Here is an 18,368-nt window from a genome sequence, read left to right on the forward strand (position 1 = left end):
TTCAGAATTCACACTTCTCCAAATTTTGCGACGTGCTTCTCCAGCAAAGTAATGTGCATAAAAATGCATATGCTTGGGTGAAGCATGCATAAAAATGCATATATTGGTGAAAACAACGCACAGAATTGTACAGTCATACCTCGGGTTACAGATGCTTCAGGTTGCGTTTTTTCGGGTTACGGACCCACCAAAACCCGGAAGTACCGGAACGGGTTACTTCTAGGTTTTGGGGGTTGCACATGCTCAGAAGCGCTAAATTGTGCTTTGCGCATGTGCAGAAGCATCGAATCGCAACCCGCCGTGCACAGATGCACCTCTGCGGGTTGCGAACGCTGCCGGTTGCGAACATGCATTATATTATATCAGGGAATATCACTTCGTAAAAATGTGAATATTAGGCAGAATTACAAACAAACCTGTATTTGAACAAAAGTGCTGGAGAATTTTTAACGAGAACTTATTACACACACTCTCTCTCTCTCTCTCTTGCAAGCTGATGTGGAACTGTGTTTAAGACTGGAAGGATGAAAATTTAAGAGAAGCTGAAATTAGTAGATGAACCCTCTGTACTGCAACATGTTGTGACGTTAACATATATGAGAGAGTGCTGGAGGGGAAATAGTTAAATAGGTTGCACAGACAGGACCCAGGGGGGTGGAGTCAGTGGGTCTATAAAACTAGTTCTGAGGGGAGTTCGTTGGGAATTGTTGGTGGGCAGTTGGTTGGTGGGCAGTTGGTGGGTTGGGTGGTTGGGAAAGGCAGTTGGAGAAGCAGTTGGGAATAGAGCGACAGTTAGGGCAGTGGGTTCTTGAGTGTGGGGAGGTAGAAGAGATAGAGAGAGGAAAATAAGACTAAGAAAATAAAGAGCAACAACGTTTGGAAAGCTGTAAAAGTTTTGTTTATGTCTGAAATAAAATACACTCTTCTTTATTAATTGAAAAGCTGACTGAGTGAAGTGATTTTACCAGGGAGGACCTGGTTGGTGGCAGAGGATTAGTGGTGTACGGGTCAATAGGCCGTGAGATGACTGGGGGCTCCGTATGAACGCCACACGTTTTTTTAAAATAAATTTTTATTGGTTTTTCACAATTTTTATAGACACAAACATTACACAATACAAACAAAGAAACAAACACATAAACAAACATGTATAATTTCGAATCCTTTTTTCTTAAACCTTACTTCACCGACTTCCCCATACCTCCCCTTTCTGCATCCCAATTTCCAAATTTGTTTCAGCAAATCCTGCCCCTTGGTTTTATCAAATTTTCCCTTATTCTTTTCTTTTACTTAATCTTTTACCGCTGTAATCCCCTTTTTTCTAAAACCTCAACATTTTAGCATTCCTCGATTTTACAATGTTTCTTAAGGTAAATTTTAAATTTCTTCCAGTCTTCACCCGCCGTCTCTTTCCCCTGGTCACGGATTCTGCCAGTCATTTCAGCCAGTCCCATATAGTCTATCACCTTCATCTGCCATTCTTCCAGAGTGGGTAGATCTTGTGTCTTCCAATACTTTGCGATGAGTATTCTTGCAGCTGTTGTAGCATACATTAAAAAAAATCTCTTTCTTTGGCACCAATGAATGCCACACATGTTTTGGACCACATTTCCCCTCCCAGACATGGACAGTGTGGGATGATGGGAGTTGTAGCTTGCAACATCTGCAGGGTCCTACTTTGGGGGAGGCTGAACTAATTGAGAGGCTGCCACATAAGAAGCTGAGCCAGCTGCCACAACTGAAGAGGGCATGGATCTGTAAATGTCTCAGTTTCCCCCTTCCACCGCTGCCACCTCCTCCTCCATCCTGTGTTCCATTACAGCCTCCAAATCCATCACTTGGATTTGGCAGGTTGATTTGCAACTCGGTGGAGAGTGCAGTGGCAGATATATTTTGATGAGAAAGACACAGCAGCTTGAGCTATACAAAATATTAGAATATCTCCGAAACCCCCTCAATCAACTTGTGTGTTCTTAATGGGTCTTGCCGCATCTGCTGTTCCGTGGACCGTGAACTCTCAATTTCTCACTGCGAGGAGGTTACCTTATGCCTGGTGCTTTAATAAATGGTGTGGCTCTGGTAAGCAGAGGTGCCCATAAGGCCTTTTGACTGAAATCAGCTATTAGGAGGGAGACTCAATACATTTTGGCACCTGAGGCAAACCACAAAATGGCGTCCTGCACCACACTGGGGGAAAGGGGTGAGTGAAGATCTACATCAAGAACTAGCGGGGAATCATAGAATCATAGAGTTGGAAGAGACCACAAGGGCCATCGAGTCCAACCCCCTGCCAAGCAGGAAACACCATCAGAGCACTCCTGACATATGGTTGTCAAGCCTCTGCTTAAAGACCTCCAAAGGAGACTCCACCACACTCCTTGGCAGCAAATTCCACTGTCGAACAGCTCTTACTGTCAGGAAGTTCTTCCTAATGTTTAGGTGGAATCTTCTTTCTTGTAGTTTGGATCCATTGCTCCGTGTCCGCTTCTCTGGAGCAGCAGAAAACAACCTTTCTCCCTCCTCTATGTGACATCCTTTTATATATTTGAACATGGCTATCATATCACCCCTTAACCTCCTCTTCTCCAGGCTAAACATGCCCAGCTCCCTTAGCCGTTCCTCATAAGGCATCGTTTCCAGGCCTTTGACCATTTTGGTTGCCCTCCTCTGGACACGTTCCAGTTTGTCAGTGTCCTTCTTGAACTGTGGTGCCCAGAACTGGACACAGAACTGAATAAACATCTACATTGGGATCTGCTTACCCATGGATCCTGTTGCCCAGGGCAATGGCTTCCTCTTGACTCTTGGGTGGGCCGGCTGTGTTTACTACTACAGTTGTATTAATGTTGGATAATGCTGAACAAGTATAGTTTAATGAATAGAGGAACTCTTTGCTTCAACATCACTTCATTTACTAGTGCAAACTGCCCCGCATTGCTTGGGAATTCCAGACCCTCCAAGTGCCCCTGTTTTTCAGGGTCTTCCCTGATTTAAAGAAACCATCCCGGTTTCTGATTTGATCCTGGAATGTTCCACTGTTCCTTAGGACATCCCTATTTTCCCCAGAGAAATATTGAAATGTATGATAGTATGTTTCTATTTTCTTTTTTCTTTTTTTTTAAAGAATTTTTTTATTTTCAATGCAGAATCATAACAAAAATTACAAACATTGAATCCAAAATAATACTGTACAAACCCAAATCCCCGAAACATACAGAAAAAAAAGAAACAGAAAAGGGAAAGGGAAAAAAACAAACAAACAAACAAGGGAACAAAACTAAACTAAACAAAAACGAAAAAGCACACATCTACAGAAAAAACAACAACATATCATTACGTACATAAACACAAATTGACTTCCTTCCTTTGTTCTAAGACCTAAAAAAATTTACTCTTACTATATTGTTGTGTCTAATTAGATTACTTCCACCTTGGTACTTTTTATTTTTTTTACACCATTTTTCTTTTTCTTTAACCCTGTAAAGCATCATTCATTACATACCAATATACTAACTCCAGAACAATGTTTTTTCATATACTCTTTGGCACAACCCCATTCTTTTAATAATTTCTGGTCCGATTGTCCCCTTATGTAAGCTGTGAGTCTTGCCAGATTTATGTATTCACATAAGTATGTCTCTATTTTCATAGGAGAAAAGTTGGAGGGTGTGGTAGAATGTCCCTATCTTCAATTGAGAAATTTTGGAATGTATGGAGTTATCTGACCCCCTGAAGGCAATCCTGTATAGGGAAAGTTTTTTTATAAAATGTTCACTGTTTTATTATATTTTTATATGTGTTGGAAGCTGCCCAGAGTGGTTGGGACAAACCAGTAAGATGTGTGGGGTTTGTTGTTATTTAGTTGTTTAGTGGTGTCCGACTCTTCGTGACCCCATGGACCAGAGCACGCCAGGCACTCCTGTCTTCCATTGCCTCCCGCAGTTTGGTCAAACTCATGCTGGTAGCTCCGAGAAAACTGTCCAATCATCTCGTCCTCTGTCGCCCCCTTCTCCTTGTGCCCTCCATCTTTCCCAGCATCAGGGTCTTTTCCAGGGAGTCTTCTCTTCTCATGAGGTGGCCAAAGTATTGGAGCCTCAGCTTCATGATCTGTCCTTCCAGTGCGCACTCAGGGCTGATTTCCTTAAGAATGGATAGGTTTGATCTTTTTGCAGTCCTTGGGACTCTCAAGAGTATCCTCCAGCACCATAATTCGAAAGCACCAATTCTTTGGCGATCAGCCTTCTTTATGGTCCAGCTCTCACTTCCATACATCACTACTGGGAAAACCATGGCTTTAACTATACAGACCTTTGCTGGCAAGGTGATGTCTTTGCTTTTTAAGATGCTGTCTAGGTTTGTCATTGCTTTTCTTCCAAGAAGCAAGCATCTTTTAATTTCGTGACTGCTGTCACCGTCTGCAGTGATCATGGAGCCCAAGAAAGTAAAATCTGTAAAATGAAATCTGTAAAAAGAAAGTAAAATGTGTGGGGTATAAATAGTAAAATTATCATTATGGAATAGGACGTCTCTATTTTTATTGGAAAAATGTTGGAGGGTATAGAATTCTAAGGTGGGGTGGTAGTGGTTGGGTGGATCATGGTTAAACTTAGGGCAGCTTTGAAAGGCACCCAGTAGATTCCAAACATAGAGAAAAACCTGCTCCTTGATCCCAGAAACCATTGTGCAAATTTTGGTTATGATATCTTAAGAAGTGTCCATGTGCAAAGACAATAGATGGAGGCGAACAAGTTTACAAACTATATCATAGATATAGGCATATAATGATAATAACAACAACACAATATTTAAAAATGCAAAATGCAACAATTTAAACAGCAAAAATAAATGAAAAGCAATACACTATAACATAACTTCCCCTGTACATAAGAACACAAGATTTCCTCTGATTGCATAAACTGGTAAAAAAATAAAATAACATAAAACGTCTGCTCTGCACATTAATAAATGGCTACCAGTCCTACTGCAACACCAGTTTTTCCGATAGCCCTGGGAACATTTAATGCTGTATTCATATATGAAACATCAGCCAAGGGGCAAAGTTCAGTTTCTGTCACCCACTGACACGGTCTGTGTGTGCCTCACGCACTCCTGTCATTTTATGTGGGTCAGAATGACAGAAACAGGGGAGTTGTGCCCTCTTTTCCTTTTTCTCAGGTTTAATGGGCGGATGGAGGAGATTAATAAATGTAGAAGAAGCACAATGTCAGGCAAAATGCCACCCACTGCGAGAGCTAAGCATGGCTGCCCTAGAGCTTTGCATTTGGGCTACACAGCAATAATAATTGTTATTTAAACAAACACGCACAGAATCCTTGCTTGCTTGCTTGCAACTACCCAAATTCAGAACTAAGAAAGAAAAAACCTAATCAAAGTTCTCAAGAGATGGGCGAAGGAGGTTGCGGAAAACAAGGTTTCTCTTCAGTCTTTAACTTTAAGATTTATATAATAAAATTGTTTCCATTATTAATATGCCATATTTTAAACAACCTTTGGGGAAAAGAATGTTCCCAAGACGGTCACAGATAACAAAATGTGTTTGTGTACTCATTATAGGCATCTGCATAAATTTAACAAATGATGCAAGAAGAAACCTTAAGAAACATTTCTTGAGAAATGTGAAAACTTTTAAAGAATGTTTGAAGCAAGAGCGTTAAACAAATATTCTGTTACTGAATTCTAATGAGGAGAAAATGCTGCTAGGTTTTAGTTTAGCTTAATTTGTTTGGTTTATACATCACTTCTCACAACCAGAATGAGTGATGTACAAATGCAAGCTTCTCTTGAAAAGCAAATGTCTGCTTCAGAGGGAACCATTGAAGAGGGAGAGTTAAATTTCTCCTTTCCACACAGCGTGGTCACAAATTTGTTCAGGTTTTTCCTGAGGCTGCCCTTTACAGAACAAAAAAATGTTGCATCCACACAATTAAAAAGAGCTTATCAAATCTTGCTTGACCCTCAGAGAGCATTTAAGCTTTTAATGAGACAAATACATGGAGGAAGGCTTTCGGCCTTAAGAGCTAAATTGAACCTCCAGCTACAGGAGCACTTAGGAATATGGAGTGCCTTGGTTGTGGACTGCCAAAGGGTATCTTACTGGCAATGGCTAGAAATGGAATACTAAACCAGTTCAGCCTTAAGGTTTTACATTCTGTCTTCTCCCTGTCTCCTGCCAGTGAGACTCCTGTTCCCTGACAGACAGAGATTCAATAGGAGAGTTTCCCTCATCATTGCATCTAGGGCTGTGCTCAGTGTTTACATGCAGAATTTTGGGAAGAAAAACATGTTTTGGGGAAGGAATGTGAATTGAACGAATCTTTATTTGCGTCAGCCATCAGCCATAACAATAAAACAACAATACGATATACAAAGAATAGAAATAAAAAGTCAATTGTATAAAATACATTTTAGGGTTTTGAATCAGCAGTCAAATAGTGGATCTTATTCTGATTGCCCCAGCTAAAAATCTTGCAACCTTTCATAGAATCATAGAATCATAGAGTTGGAAGAGACCACAAGGGCCATCGAGTCCAACCCCCTGCCAAGCAGGAAACACCATCAGAGCACTCCTGACATATGGTTGTCAAGCCTCTGCTTAAAGACCTCCAAAGTAGGAGACTCCACCACACTCCTTGGCAGCAAATTCCACTGTCAAACAGCTCTTACTGTCAGGAAGTTCTTCCTAATGTTTAGGTGGAATCTTCTTTCTTGTAGTTTGGATCCATTGCTCCGTGTCCGCTTCTCTGGAGCAGCAGAAAACAACCTTTCTCCCTCCTCTATGTGACATCCTTTTCTATATTTGAACATGGCTATCATATCACCCCTTAACCTCCTCTTCTCCAGGCTAAACATGCCCAGCTCCCTTAGCCGTTCCTCATAAGGCATCGTTTCCAGGCCTTTGACCATTTTGGTTGCCCTCCTCTGGACACGTTCCAGTTTGTCAGTGTCCTTCTTGAACTGTGGGGCCCAGAACTGGACACAGTACTCCAGGTGAGGTCTGACCTTTGCTGTCACCTGCTGAAGGGAAAGGACTATGTTTGCCTCCTTTGTTGCTGTTCACTTCTTAGTAAGCAGCGGTTTAAAAAACAACCAAGCAAGATGGGGCTTAATATTGCTGGGAAAGGAACCCCAATTGGCTGGGTCATCACAGCCAGTGTGATGATGTCACAAAACCACAAAGCCGATTCAGAGTGAGGGCGAGGGTTTCTGTCTCTTGTTACTGTTGTCCTGAACGTGTGCTGAGGATGACGGGGGTGGACTGTGGTCTCTAAGTGAAGGGGCGCTTGAGGGAGGAGCGTGGCTGTTATAAGAATGTTAAGGTCTTATATACTGTATATAAAATAGATGTTCATAAATGTACCAAGCAGACACATACAAATATGTAAACCATATGTCTGAAACCCACAGAAAAGTCCTGAAACCATTTTCTCTCTCCCAAAATGACCTCAAATATTTCTCTGCAAGGTCAAAGGAAATGGGGAAAAACCTCCCCACTGTCTCTGTGCTCACAAATCCTGCCTTAAGGGCACATTTAAGGTGTGAATAGGGTGTGACCTGTGACCTGGATTTGGGAATTGTTGTTGTTGTTTAGTCGTTTAGTCGTGTCCGACTCTTCGTGACCCCATGGACCAGAGCATACCAGGCACTCCTGTCTTCCACTGCCTCCCGCAGTTTGGTCAGACTCATGTTTGTGGCTTCGAGATTTGGGAATTAAGAAGTTACAATAACAAAAGAGTGGCCAAAACGCAGATAATGCAATCAGGTAACCTGCCAGACAGGAGATAACACACTCAGGATTCTGTTTTAGACCCCACCCTGTGATGTATGCATGATGTTTCTGGGGGTTGTCTGGAGTTTGAGGGTGCGCAATTTAAAAAGTCTATATAAGGGCGGGCACAGCTTTGTTCTGGGTTCCTCCTTTTTCCTGCTTATGGTGAGTGAGGCTACCTTTTCAAAGAAAAATGAGAAATTCCTTGCTAGAGAGAAAGGAGGGGAGGATGGGACTTGTTATGCCCCTTCCTTTGCCTTCTCCTACCAAACCTGTCACACACACACACACACATGCAACCTCAATAAAGCCAGGCAGTCCCCAATCAATAAAGTGCTCACGGGCCACTGGCCACCTGCCTCAGTGGGTGCTTGGAGCTCACAGTATCACTCACACTAAGCAGACCAAACTGCTATATTAGGCAAAAAAGAAAGGAACAAACCCTCTTGCACCCAGCAAGCTGGAACATTAGGACCATGTGTTCTGGCCTGCTGCAGGTCAACAACTCACAGAAGATGAACATCATTGACCATGAGCTGAAAACACTCAGCATTGACATTGCTGCTCTACAGGGGACAAGACTTGCTTCGAATGGCAGCCTCAGAGAGAACTACACCTTTTGTGGCAAGGAGGGCATCCAGAAGATTCACGGCGTAAGATTTGCAGCAAGGGACTCCCTTCTGTCTGTGATAGAACTGCCAGCTGAGGGCTCAGAATGCTTGCCTTCTCTCCATCTCTCAACTACCTCCATTCCAGTAAACATATTGAGTGTTTACGCTCTGTGTGCTCTGATATACAGATCAAGAACAAGTTCTGCGTGGAACTAGACCAGGATGTCAGGAGCCTGCAAACACCTTCTTGGTAGTGGTGCCCTCCCAGAAGATGTCAAAGAAATAAACAACTATCTGACTTTTAGAAGACATCTGAAGGCAGACCTGTTTAGGGAAGTTTTTAATGTTTGAAGTTTTATTCTGTTTTTAGTGTTCTGCTGGGAGCTGCCCAGAGTGGCTGTGGAAACCCAACCAGATGGGCGGGGTATAAATAATAAAATTATTATTACTATTACTATTCCTGCTGGGAGAGTTCATCACAGCTGGGATAACCACAGAGGCCACCTTGGTATCGGGAGCCTGAACAAGAACGGACAAAGGCTACCTGAACTGTACTCATACCACAGCCTCTGCGTCACGAACATGGTATGGTCTACCAAGGCAAAACACTGTGTCCTGGAGACATCTTGGATGTCAGGTCACTGGTACCAGCTGGACTGGATTGTCACCAGGCGATTGCACTGAACTTTGTTAATGCCACATGGAGCTACCACAGCACTGACTGCGACATGTTCACTCCCTGGTGGTGAGCAAAGAGGACCTGTAGCCAATCTAAGGTTCTGCACTTTGGCAGGAAGAACCAGCTGCACCAATATAACATGAAGGACACCTGGTTCGCTGGTAGGGAACAGGATCTAGGGATCTTAGTGGACCACAAGCTTAACATGAGTCAACCTGAGAGTGATGCAGCAGCAAAAAATGCTAATACTATTTCAGGCTGCAACAAGAAAGGTGTCCCAATGAATGGAAGACAATAAGACAATGAAATTCAAGACAGTAACAATTTATTGTGCATTTATTCAAAATCCATTAAAAATATTTATTTTTATTCCATTCTCTTCCAGTTCTTTTTTTTCTTGACACATGGAGTTACACAGGGAGTAGATCATATATCCTAAGGAACGGAAAAACCCCAAATTCCGTGAGATCTTTTGAGGCAAAATAATGTCAGCAATTTCCGGATCTCTCTCTGTCCCCTGCCCTGTCCTGTCTTTTGCAAAAGCAAAGGTGTCAGCCCTGTGCCCAGACAGCAAGACCCTCCCCCCTCAGCCTCCCTGAGGTGGTCCAGAGGAAAGAAGAGCAAGGCATAAGGCCCCAGCTGGGCTGCAGGAGTTGCCAGGAGGAGGCCTACAAAATGCCACCCAACCATCTTAGGGACTCCACTCTGCATCTGTGTAGGGTTACCCTGGATCCCTTTCTTCCCCTGAAGCCATCCCATGAGGCAGTGCAGGCTTAGAATCAACTTCCCTCTACAGCACGTGCACAAACAGCTGCCTCTGGATCTCGTCCGCTCCATCTGCCGGAGCCTGTCTTCTGACGCAGGAGAAAGTCCCTCACTCACCGAGCGTTTGAGACCCATTGGCTCCCCTCCCCTGGTTCCCCGGCCTCTTCTCCCTCTGACTGCTCCTCCTTGTCCCCCCTCCACTCCCTGGGCTCCCTGAGACGTCTTCCCTTCCTGGTTCCTGCTTCCTCCCACCATTCCTCTGTGCCCAACCAGTCCATGACATCGTACCACCCCTTGGCCTGTGTCCCCACAAGGCTGCTTCCCCCTACCTGATCTGGTCCCACAGCCACTGCTTCCCTTCTGCCCCCATGAAAAGATGGAGAAGGAGATCTTGCCGGCATCATTCTGTCACCTGCAAGAGGAAAAAGGTAAGCAGGACGCCAGGAGTGCCTGCTTCTCTCGCAGATGAAAGAGGGCATCTCTAACTACCGATGGGCTTTTGAGAAAGTCTTACCTGCTGAGTGCATTTGGATGTTGGCTTCTCTCTGGTGTTCAGTGGAGCCCGAGGTCCGCACTACCTATATATCTTCAATGATGATGTCATCTGGATGGAAGAGAATGAAAATGAAAATGAGATTTTCCCACAGGCCTTTAGTCAAAGGGCGTTGTCTCCAAGGTGTGGGGCTTACCTTCTTTTGGCTTCCGGTGGAAGCAAGCCAGTTCCGGCCGAACGACTGTCATCTGCAGGGGAGAGAAAAATCGGGGTCAGATGAGAGCAGGAGAGCACAGAAGCAGCGCCAAGCCAGGAAGGACGGGTCTCCCTCTGTCTTGGGCCCAGTCCCTTGTTCCAGAGGACCTCCCTGGGCCCTGCAGCCTCCTGGGCAGAGGTGGAAGGGCAGCAGCAGGAAAGGGGGCAGGAAAAGCCTCTGGCCTCATCCTGGCCCCCAGGGGCACCCCCCGCAAATTCTGCGCTAAAGATCACTTGGGGATGTGATCTTGGGGGGGGGGGATGGAAGTAACCAAAGAAATGAATAGAAGAAGGCAAAGTACTTACTCTGAGTTTGGGATATTTCCTGGCAATGGCCAGCAGCAAAGAGATGCTGCTGGCCGCAAGTTGTTGGGCCTCCCCACTTTCCCCCAGGGCGTATCCTCTGAGGTCCTGCAGGAGGAAAGAGCATTTCAGAGTCAGGGGCCAGTCTGGGCCAAAACGGCCCCCACTGCCCCCACCACGGAGTCCCTGGTACTTCTGCACCATGAGGGGTTGCCAGCTTTGGTCTTGGACCAAATTGGGGGCCAAACAGGCTCTGTGCCCCAGAAATGGGGCAGTCCATTGGGTAAGGGACGGGGGGGCGGACAACCCTAAAATCACCCCGGATGCCATAGGGACACTTACACTGAGAAGTTGGAGGAGGGTGCCAGGGTTGGGTGCTTCCATAAGAAGACTGCCCAGCAGAAGCCGGTAGTGCCTCTTCAGTTCCTGCGGGAAAAGAGAGAAGAGAGTTGGATTCTGCAAGGGTGTGATGAAGAGGAAGAAAGAGCCTGTGAAGGGAAGTCAAAACAAAGGACATACTTCTCTCTCCTCCTCCTCCTCCTCCTCCTTGGCCCCACACAACACAGCCTCCAACATCCTGTGCAGGATGGCACTAATCATGTCAGAGGTGAATTTGGGCCTCATCGTGCTGCAGAAATGAAAGGGAGAGGGTTAGAGTCTCCCTTGCCCCTTTCTCCCTCCCGCCTGCTCTTTCCCCCTGGAGTTCTCCCCCCCCCCAACCCCATCGACGCCAAAGACCCCACTCACCTTAGCTGGAGGAGGGCCTCCAAGGCAAGGGCCAGGGTCAGGGGCCGATCCCTGAAGTGCTCCAAGGGCCCCAAGATGTCCTGGAAGAGAACAGAGGAGGAAAATCAGCTCCCACCCCAAACACCAGGCTTGGCTTTGCAGGGGAATGGCAACCCCACGGCCTAAGCCGGCAGGGTCCTCCTCCCCACAGATGCACAGCCCCTTCCCCCCACCTCCCTATGGGGGTCCCTCACACCCCCCCACCACTCACCAGAATTTTATGGGCTGTCTCCTCCTTGGAGCACGTCAGGGATCGGCGCCCCCTGAGCTCAGCTGCCTGGCAGCTCTCAATGACCCCCAGGATGTAGCGCTGTTCATCCTCCAGCAGCTGAAATGCAAAAGTCAGGCTGTCAGTTCCTCGAGAGGGGAGGGCTTCTCCGCATCTGAGAGTGCAGAGTGGGGGGCAAAGAGCCCGGAGGACAGCGGGGGGCAGGTCTGAGGGATCCAGTCCCTGCTCTTGTTTTCTCCAATACTTACCCCTGGAGCTGGGATGCTGAACCGCAGCAGCACTGCAAACAGAAGGACAGGGGAAGAGGTGAGTCCTCTTTTGCATCCTTGGACCAGTTGCCCCCCATGCCCATCCCTGCCCTCCTCTGTCCAAAAAAGGAGGGCCACTGGCTTACCTGGCGCCACGGGCTGCTCTGTGTCTGGCTGGGGGGCCACCCTGTGGCAGCGCCTGAAGAGGCGCCTTAAGCACCTGATCCTAGAAGAGATGAGTGGAAAGAGTGACTCAGATGCTGGCAGCCCCAATTCTTGGGTGTGAGGAGGGGCGTCTGGAGAAAACAGTGAACCACTGCAGAATTGGCAGAACAGAAATACGTATGTGGAGCCTAATTGATCCTTGCCGGCCCACTCTGACCAATTCCTTCCATCTCTCTGCAGTTCAGTGACCTGAAGGGGCATCACCAGAGCCTGAAAGAGGCAGCCCAAAGCATGAAGGGCTGGCAGAGAGAGAAAGGAGGTCCCAAGTGCTCTGGGTTCAAGAGCTACCGCCATGTCAGGGCCCAGAGAGCCTGGCCCCCTCATTCATGAAGTCAAGCAGTGTATAAATTTAATGAAGCAAATGAAATAAATAGGAAGAGGGGAGAGCTTTGGGTCATTCATTAACATTGTTACCAGAATTTTTGGAAAGGGTGGCAGGGGGTTTCCCCCTCCAGCAGGCACCATACCCCCCGACTGCACCCCAAATCAACACCTTCACTTCTGCAAATTTCCCCGCAAAACACATCCTGACACAGTCCTTTCCTTTTTCTATTCCAACGGCTCCCATAAATAAGGGTAGAACATTTTCCCTAATGAAAGCTGAGCCTTTCACCCGCAAGGTGCTCAACCAATCTGCTCAGACTATCCAAATAACTGTCCTATAGCAACCAATGAGCACCAAGAAACAACCACCCTCAAGAACAAAGCACTGAGGGCACAAGGAGAAGGGGACGACAGAGGACCAGATGGTTTGACCAAACTGCGGGAGGCAGTGGAAGATAGGTCCATGGGGTCACAAAGAGTCGGACATGACTAAACGACTTAACAACAACAGCAGAACAAAGCACACAGGCACTGCAGCTGCTGACCACGGCCTCTGCTGTACAAGTAGGAATTCGCACTGGGAAAAGGGGAAAGTCAGAACCAGCCATGAAAACCGTTCTTGATCCATTGAAACTAGTCTTTCAAGTTTCAGTCTAGGCTCTTGTACTACCAACCCAGCTGTATGCATGTGAAACGTGGGCTGTTTATAAACACCATCTCCAACTCCTTGAAAGATTCCATCAATGGTGTCTCCGAAAAATGTGACACACCCTTGGGAAGGCAGGTGAGCTAATACCAGTGTCCTGGAAGAAGCAAAGATCACCAGTGTTGAAGCAATGATTCTTCAACACCAACTTCATTGGACTGGTCATGTGGTTCGGATGCCTGATGATTGTCTTCCAAAGCAACGACTCTATTCCAAACTTAAAAATGGAAGGCGTAATGCTGGTGGCCAACAAAAGAGGTTGAAAGACTCTCAAGGCCAATCTAAAAATATGTTGTATAAACACCAATGGCTGGGAAACACTGGCCTGCAAGCGCTCCAATAGGAGAACAGCCTTTACCAAAGGTGTCATGGGCTTTGAAGTCACTTGAACTCAGGACACAAGGGAGAAACATGCTAAGAGGAAGGCACGCTTGGCAAACCCTCACTGTGATCAACTCCCACCCAGAAAACTATGTCCCCACTGTGGAAGGACATGTGGATCCAGAATTGGCCTTCAGTCACTTACGGACCCGCAGTTAAAACTCACTGTTCATGAAAGTCAATCTTACTCAGCTATGAGTGATAGGAGAAGGAGGAGGAGGAGGAGAAGAGGAAGAAGAAGAAGATAATATCTGGTTGTAGCACTCGCCTACTCTTGTAGCGGGAAAACCTCCAAATATTCATATAAAAGCAATCCAACACCGGATTGACACCTTTCCAATGCTGTTCTGCTCAGAAGGAAGATGGCTCCCAGAGGAGGCACTTGGGACATGGCTAGGGGCAGCCATCATCCCTGAAGCATGAGACCACGTACACAGCAACCCTTCTGCCGGGGTGATCATCACTGCCCTCCTGGTCTCTGAGTGCCAGACAGGTAGCCATCTCAAGGACCAGAGTGGATCCAACCTACATGGCTTGGGGACTTGGCCAGGACAATAGGGGGTACTCGGCTGGGAAACAGGAACATGTATATATTTTACTTTATTTTACTTAATGGGTGTAAGGTGGAGGTCAAGGGAGGGACAGGGAGAAACCTGATACTCAGGTGTCTGCCAGAAAAACCTCCCAGTTTATGACAACCCCCCCCCCCCCGTAGATGAAGCGAAAGGGATGCTACTTACAGTCTGCGCATGTCGTCCACAAAAACCCTAACTATTCCTCTATCTAAAAAATAAAAATATATACAGACTATGCACAAGTGTGCACAAAAAACAAAAAACAAAATATTAAAACAAAGAACAAAAAATAAAATAAAATAAATAAAAGTGTTAAAAGAAAAGAATAAAAGAAAATCAAAATAAATCAAATCAAATAAATCAAATAAAAGTAATAAATGAAATCAAAATCAAAATAAGAAAACAAAAAAGAACAAATCACTAATCCTCCTCTTACTCGCTACCAACTGCCACCACCAACTGCCACCACCACATCTCTCCTCTAAGCTCTCCTCACTAACCCACAATGGCCGCCTGCAAGTCAGTGGCTTTTAAAGGAGAAGCAAGAGATGTCACAAAGGAGGGCGGGTCCTTGCCACCGTGGCAACCCCCCCCCCACCAGGACCTGGCCCCACCTGGCCCTTCCTGAGTGGTGATGCTCCTCTGTCAGAACTCGGAGGCACCTGCTGTTCCGCCTGCAGAATGCTCTGATCCCAAACTCTCTAGCGCTACGACTGGCTCTGCCACGATAAATCCATTTGTTTCTAAGGTGCTTGGTGGCTCTCTTTTTCTACATTTGCTGCGGGGGGCTTAAGAATATCACTACCCTTCTGCACTCTGAGAATTATGCAGGGCATGGATTTGCAAGCATTTGTAACTTCTGCCACATAATTTTCAGGTGGAACTCAAATTGGGAGAGAAAAGGGTAAATGCAGCCTGCTCTTTCCATGTGGGGGACACATTTCGTGGTGCATGCAAGATTAATGGTGGGCCATAACATTAAAGGCAGGCGCGTTGGGAACCTGTCCGGCCTAAGTGGGGAAAGGAACCATCAAATTCGCTCATAAAACCTCTCTGGCATGGGAGCACATGAATTCCAGAGCCATGGGCACATGGGGCACATGAATGCTTCACAGTCTGTTGTTTTTCTGCGGAATTCACATTTGGAAATATGCCCAGTCGACTGCAAAGAGCACATACCTGCTTCTTTCCAAAGGAGTGCTAAAATCAATTAACAAGTCTTCAAAGGCAGGCCTGTTCCAGTCCCCACCTCAGATAGTCTCAAAGGGCGAGGAAGCCAGTGCAAATTTATCTGCAATTTCAGCAGAAGTTGTGTCTCAAGAGTGCAGCAGCTAACTTTTGGCTGACCAAAATTCTGGCACCTTGGCTGAGTGTCCTGGAGCATGCACAGAAATCCTTGACCTCCAAGGGGCATGTAGCGTTTCAAAGACCGCAGGGCAAATGTGCTCCTGAGCATATGCAGAATCCTTTTCCTCTGGTGAGGTGCGGGGAACCTTTAGCCCCCAGCTCTTGCTAGACTGCAAGTAGACTCCTGTCAACTCCAGCAAGCAGGAGTTCAGCAACATCTGGAGGGCCAGAGGTTCCCCACACCTGAGCTAGAGACTGTCCAGGTATCTGTGGATTCTGGAGTCCCAGAATTCACCTTAGGTATTTCCCCCCCCCCCTTCATGGATCACTGCCTTGCCGTGGCGAAGGGGCTTGAATAACTCAGAGAAGCTATGAGCTATGCCGTGCAGGGCCACCCAAGATGGACAGGTCATAGTGGAGAGTTTTGACCAAACGTGATCCACCTAGAGCAGGAACCGGCAAGCCACTCCAGTATCCCTGCCAAGAAAACTCCATGAACAAAGACAACAGGCATATAAAAGTTATGACGCTGGAAGATGAGCCCCTCAGGTCAGAAGGTGTCCAACATGCTACTGAGGAAGAGCGGAGGACAAGTACAAGTAGATTCAGAGCTGATGAAGCGGCTGGGCCAAAGCCGAAAGGATGCTCAGTTGCGGATATGCCTGGAAGCAAAAGGAAAGTCCAATGCTGTAAAGAAAAATATTGCATAGGAACCTGAAATGTAAGAACCATGAACCTTGGTAAGTTGGATGTGGTCAAAAATGAACATTTTAGTGAACTAAAATGGACGGGAATGGGCGAATTCAGTTTGGGTGACCATCACCTCTACTACTGTGGGCAAGAAACCAGTAAAAGAAATGGAGTGGCCCTCATAGTCAACAAAAGAGTGGCGAAAGCTGTACTGGGATGTAATCTCAAAAATGATAGAATGATCTTGATACGAATCCAGGGCAGACCTTTTAACATCACAGTAATCCAAGTTTATGCACCAACCACTGGTGCTGAAGAAACTGAAATTGACCAATTCTATGAAGACTTACAACACCTTATAGAAATGACACCAAAGAAGGATGTTCTTCTCATTATAGGAGATTGGAATGCTAAAGTAGGGAGTCAAGAGATAAAAGGAACAACTGGCAAGTTTGGCCTTGGAGTTCAAAATGAAACAGGGTAAAGGCTAATAGAGTTCTGCCAAGAGAACAAGCTGGTCATCACAAACACTCTTTTCCAACAACACAAGAGACGACTCTACACATGGACATCACCAGATGGGCAGCATCGAAATCAGATTGATTATATTCTCTGCAGCCAAAGATGGAGAAGCTCTATACAGTCAACAAAAACAAGACCTGGAGCTGACTGTGGCTCAAATCATCAGCTTCTTATAGCAAAATTCAAGCTTAAACTGAAGAAAGTAGGGAAAACCACTGGGCCGGCAAGATACAATCTAAGTCAAATCCCTTATGAATACATAGTGGAAATGAGGAACAGGTTTAAGGATTTAGATTTGGTGGACAGAGTGCCTGAAGAACTATGGGTGGAGGCTCGTAACATTATACAAGAGGCAGCAACTAAAACCATCCCAATGAAAAGGAAATGCAAGAAAGCAAAGTGGCTGTCCAACGAGGCCTTACAAATAGCGGGGGAAAGAAGGCAAGCAAAATGCGAGGGAGATAGTGAAAGATACAGGAAATTGAATGCAGATTTCCAAAAAATAGCAAGGAGAGAAAAGAAGGCCTTCTTAAATGAGCAATGCAAAGAAATAGAGGAAAACAATAGAATGGGAAAAACCAGAGATCTGTTCAAGAAAATTGGAGATATGAAAGGAACATTTCGTACAAAGATTTCCATAAAAAAAGACAAAAGTGGAAAGGACCTAACAGAAGCAGAAGACATCAAGAAGAGGTGGCAAGAATACACAGAGGAACTATACCAGAAAGAAATGGATGTCTCGTACACCCCAGGTAGTGTGGCTGCTGACCTTGAGCCAGACATACTGGAGAGTGAAGTCAAATGGGCCTTAGAAAGCACTGCTAATAACAAGGCCAGTGGAAGTGATGATATTCCAGCTGAACTATTTAAAATTTTAAAGGATGATGCTGTTAAGGTGCTACACTCAATATGCCAGCAAATTTGGAAAATGCAGCAGTGGCCAGTGGCTCTGGTCCATGGGGTCACGAAGAGCCGGACACGACTAAACGACCAAACAACAAAATATTTTTCCATGGATGTTAGTGACTTCACCTGCCTGATGCAGGTGACCTAGGATGAGATGGGTGGCAGGAACTCATGCTATGGCCTGGCTGACTTGCTTGCACAGTAAACGGGAGATGAGTTATCAGTGCGTAATCTGAACAGAGTGAAGAACGGTAGCAACTTCCCCAAATCTCTTGCTAAGCAGCAAAACTCTGTATTGCTGCGTCTGCCTGCTGGCATTCACAGCAGAAAGCCATTCGTACTTCTGCCTCTGTTCTGGTCTCTGAATGGAAGCATGGTTCGTATCCCACTACTGACACCAGTGTCTGTTGACCCTTAGCTGTGGATTCCAGATTTTGGTAGGAATGGCTAACTTAGCAGCATTTTAAACAGCTCTTGTAAAGTTGGAAAGGACCACAAGGGTCATCTAGTCCAACCCTCTGAAATGCAAGAATCCTT

At 45.9% G+C, this 18,368-nt stretch overlaps 3 protein-coding genes across 16 annotated transcripts in view; 2 read left to right on the forward strand and 1 right to left on the reverse strand.

The window, feature by feature from the left end:
- LOC310693947 (craniofacial development protein 2-like) overlaps positions 1 to 17,683 on the forward strand; it is a 257,303-nt gene extending 239,620 nt beyond the window's left edge. Inside the window, exon 2 of the mRNA XM_083476468.1 lies at positions 17,341 to 17,683. Within this exon, the coding sequence (XP_083332594.1) occupies positions 17,341 to 17,353 (13 nt within the window). The 3' untranslated portion in view covers positions 17,354 to 17,683. The remainder of the gene's footprint in view (positions 1 to 17,340) is intronic.
- Positions 1 to 18,368, forward strand: part of RIMBP2 (RIMS binding protein 2) — a 293,903-nt gene that overhangs the window by 48,357 nt on the left and 227,178 nt on the right. The window lies entirely within an intron of this gene.
- LOC310693948 (uncharacterized protein) lies at positions 9,385 to 14,957 on the reverse strand. Of its 7 annotated transcripts, XM_083476475.1 has the most exons (12): positions 14,532 to 14,957; positions 12,302 to 12,381; positions 12,156 to 12,187; positions 11,890 to 12,006; positions 11,640 to 11,719; positions 11,412 to 11,520; positions 11,235 to 11,318; positions 10,896 to 11,000; positions 10,531 to 10,582; positions 10,356 to 10,445; positions 10,171 to 10,253; positions 9,385 to 9,511 (listed from the first exon to the last, which is right to left on the reverse strand). In XM_083476475.1, exons 1-10 carry the CDS (start codon positions 14,540 to 14,542, stop codon positions 10,420 to 10,422), a joined length of 696 nt encoding a protein of 231 aa, XP_083332601.1. In that variant the 5' UTR covers positions 14,543 to 14,957; the 3' UTR covers positions 9,385 to 9,511; positions 10,171 to 10,253; positions 10,356 to 10,419. The 7 variants fall into 7 exon arrangements, with proteins under 7 accessions (XP_083332601.1, XP_083332600.1, XP_083332598.1 ...); XM_083476474.1 differs by having other exon boundaries at positions 10,356 to 10,582; positions 12,156 to 12,381; XM_083476472.1 differs by lacking the exon at positions 14,532 to 14,957 and adding an exon at positions 14,357 to 14,432 and having other exon boundaries at positions 10,356 to 10,582; positions 12,156 to 12,699.

The sequence above is a fragment of the Podarcis liolepis genome (genome assembly GCF_965112155.1).
Source record: "Podarcis liolepis genome assembly, chromosome: 15".
Classification (NCBI taxonomy): domain Eukaryota; kingdom Metazoa; phylum Chordata; class Lepidosauria; order Squamata; family Lacertidae; genus Podarcis; species Podarcis liolepis.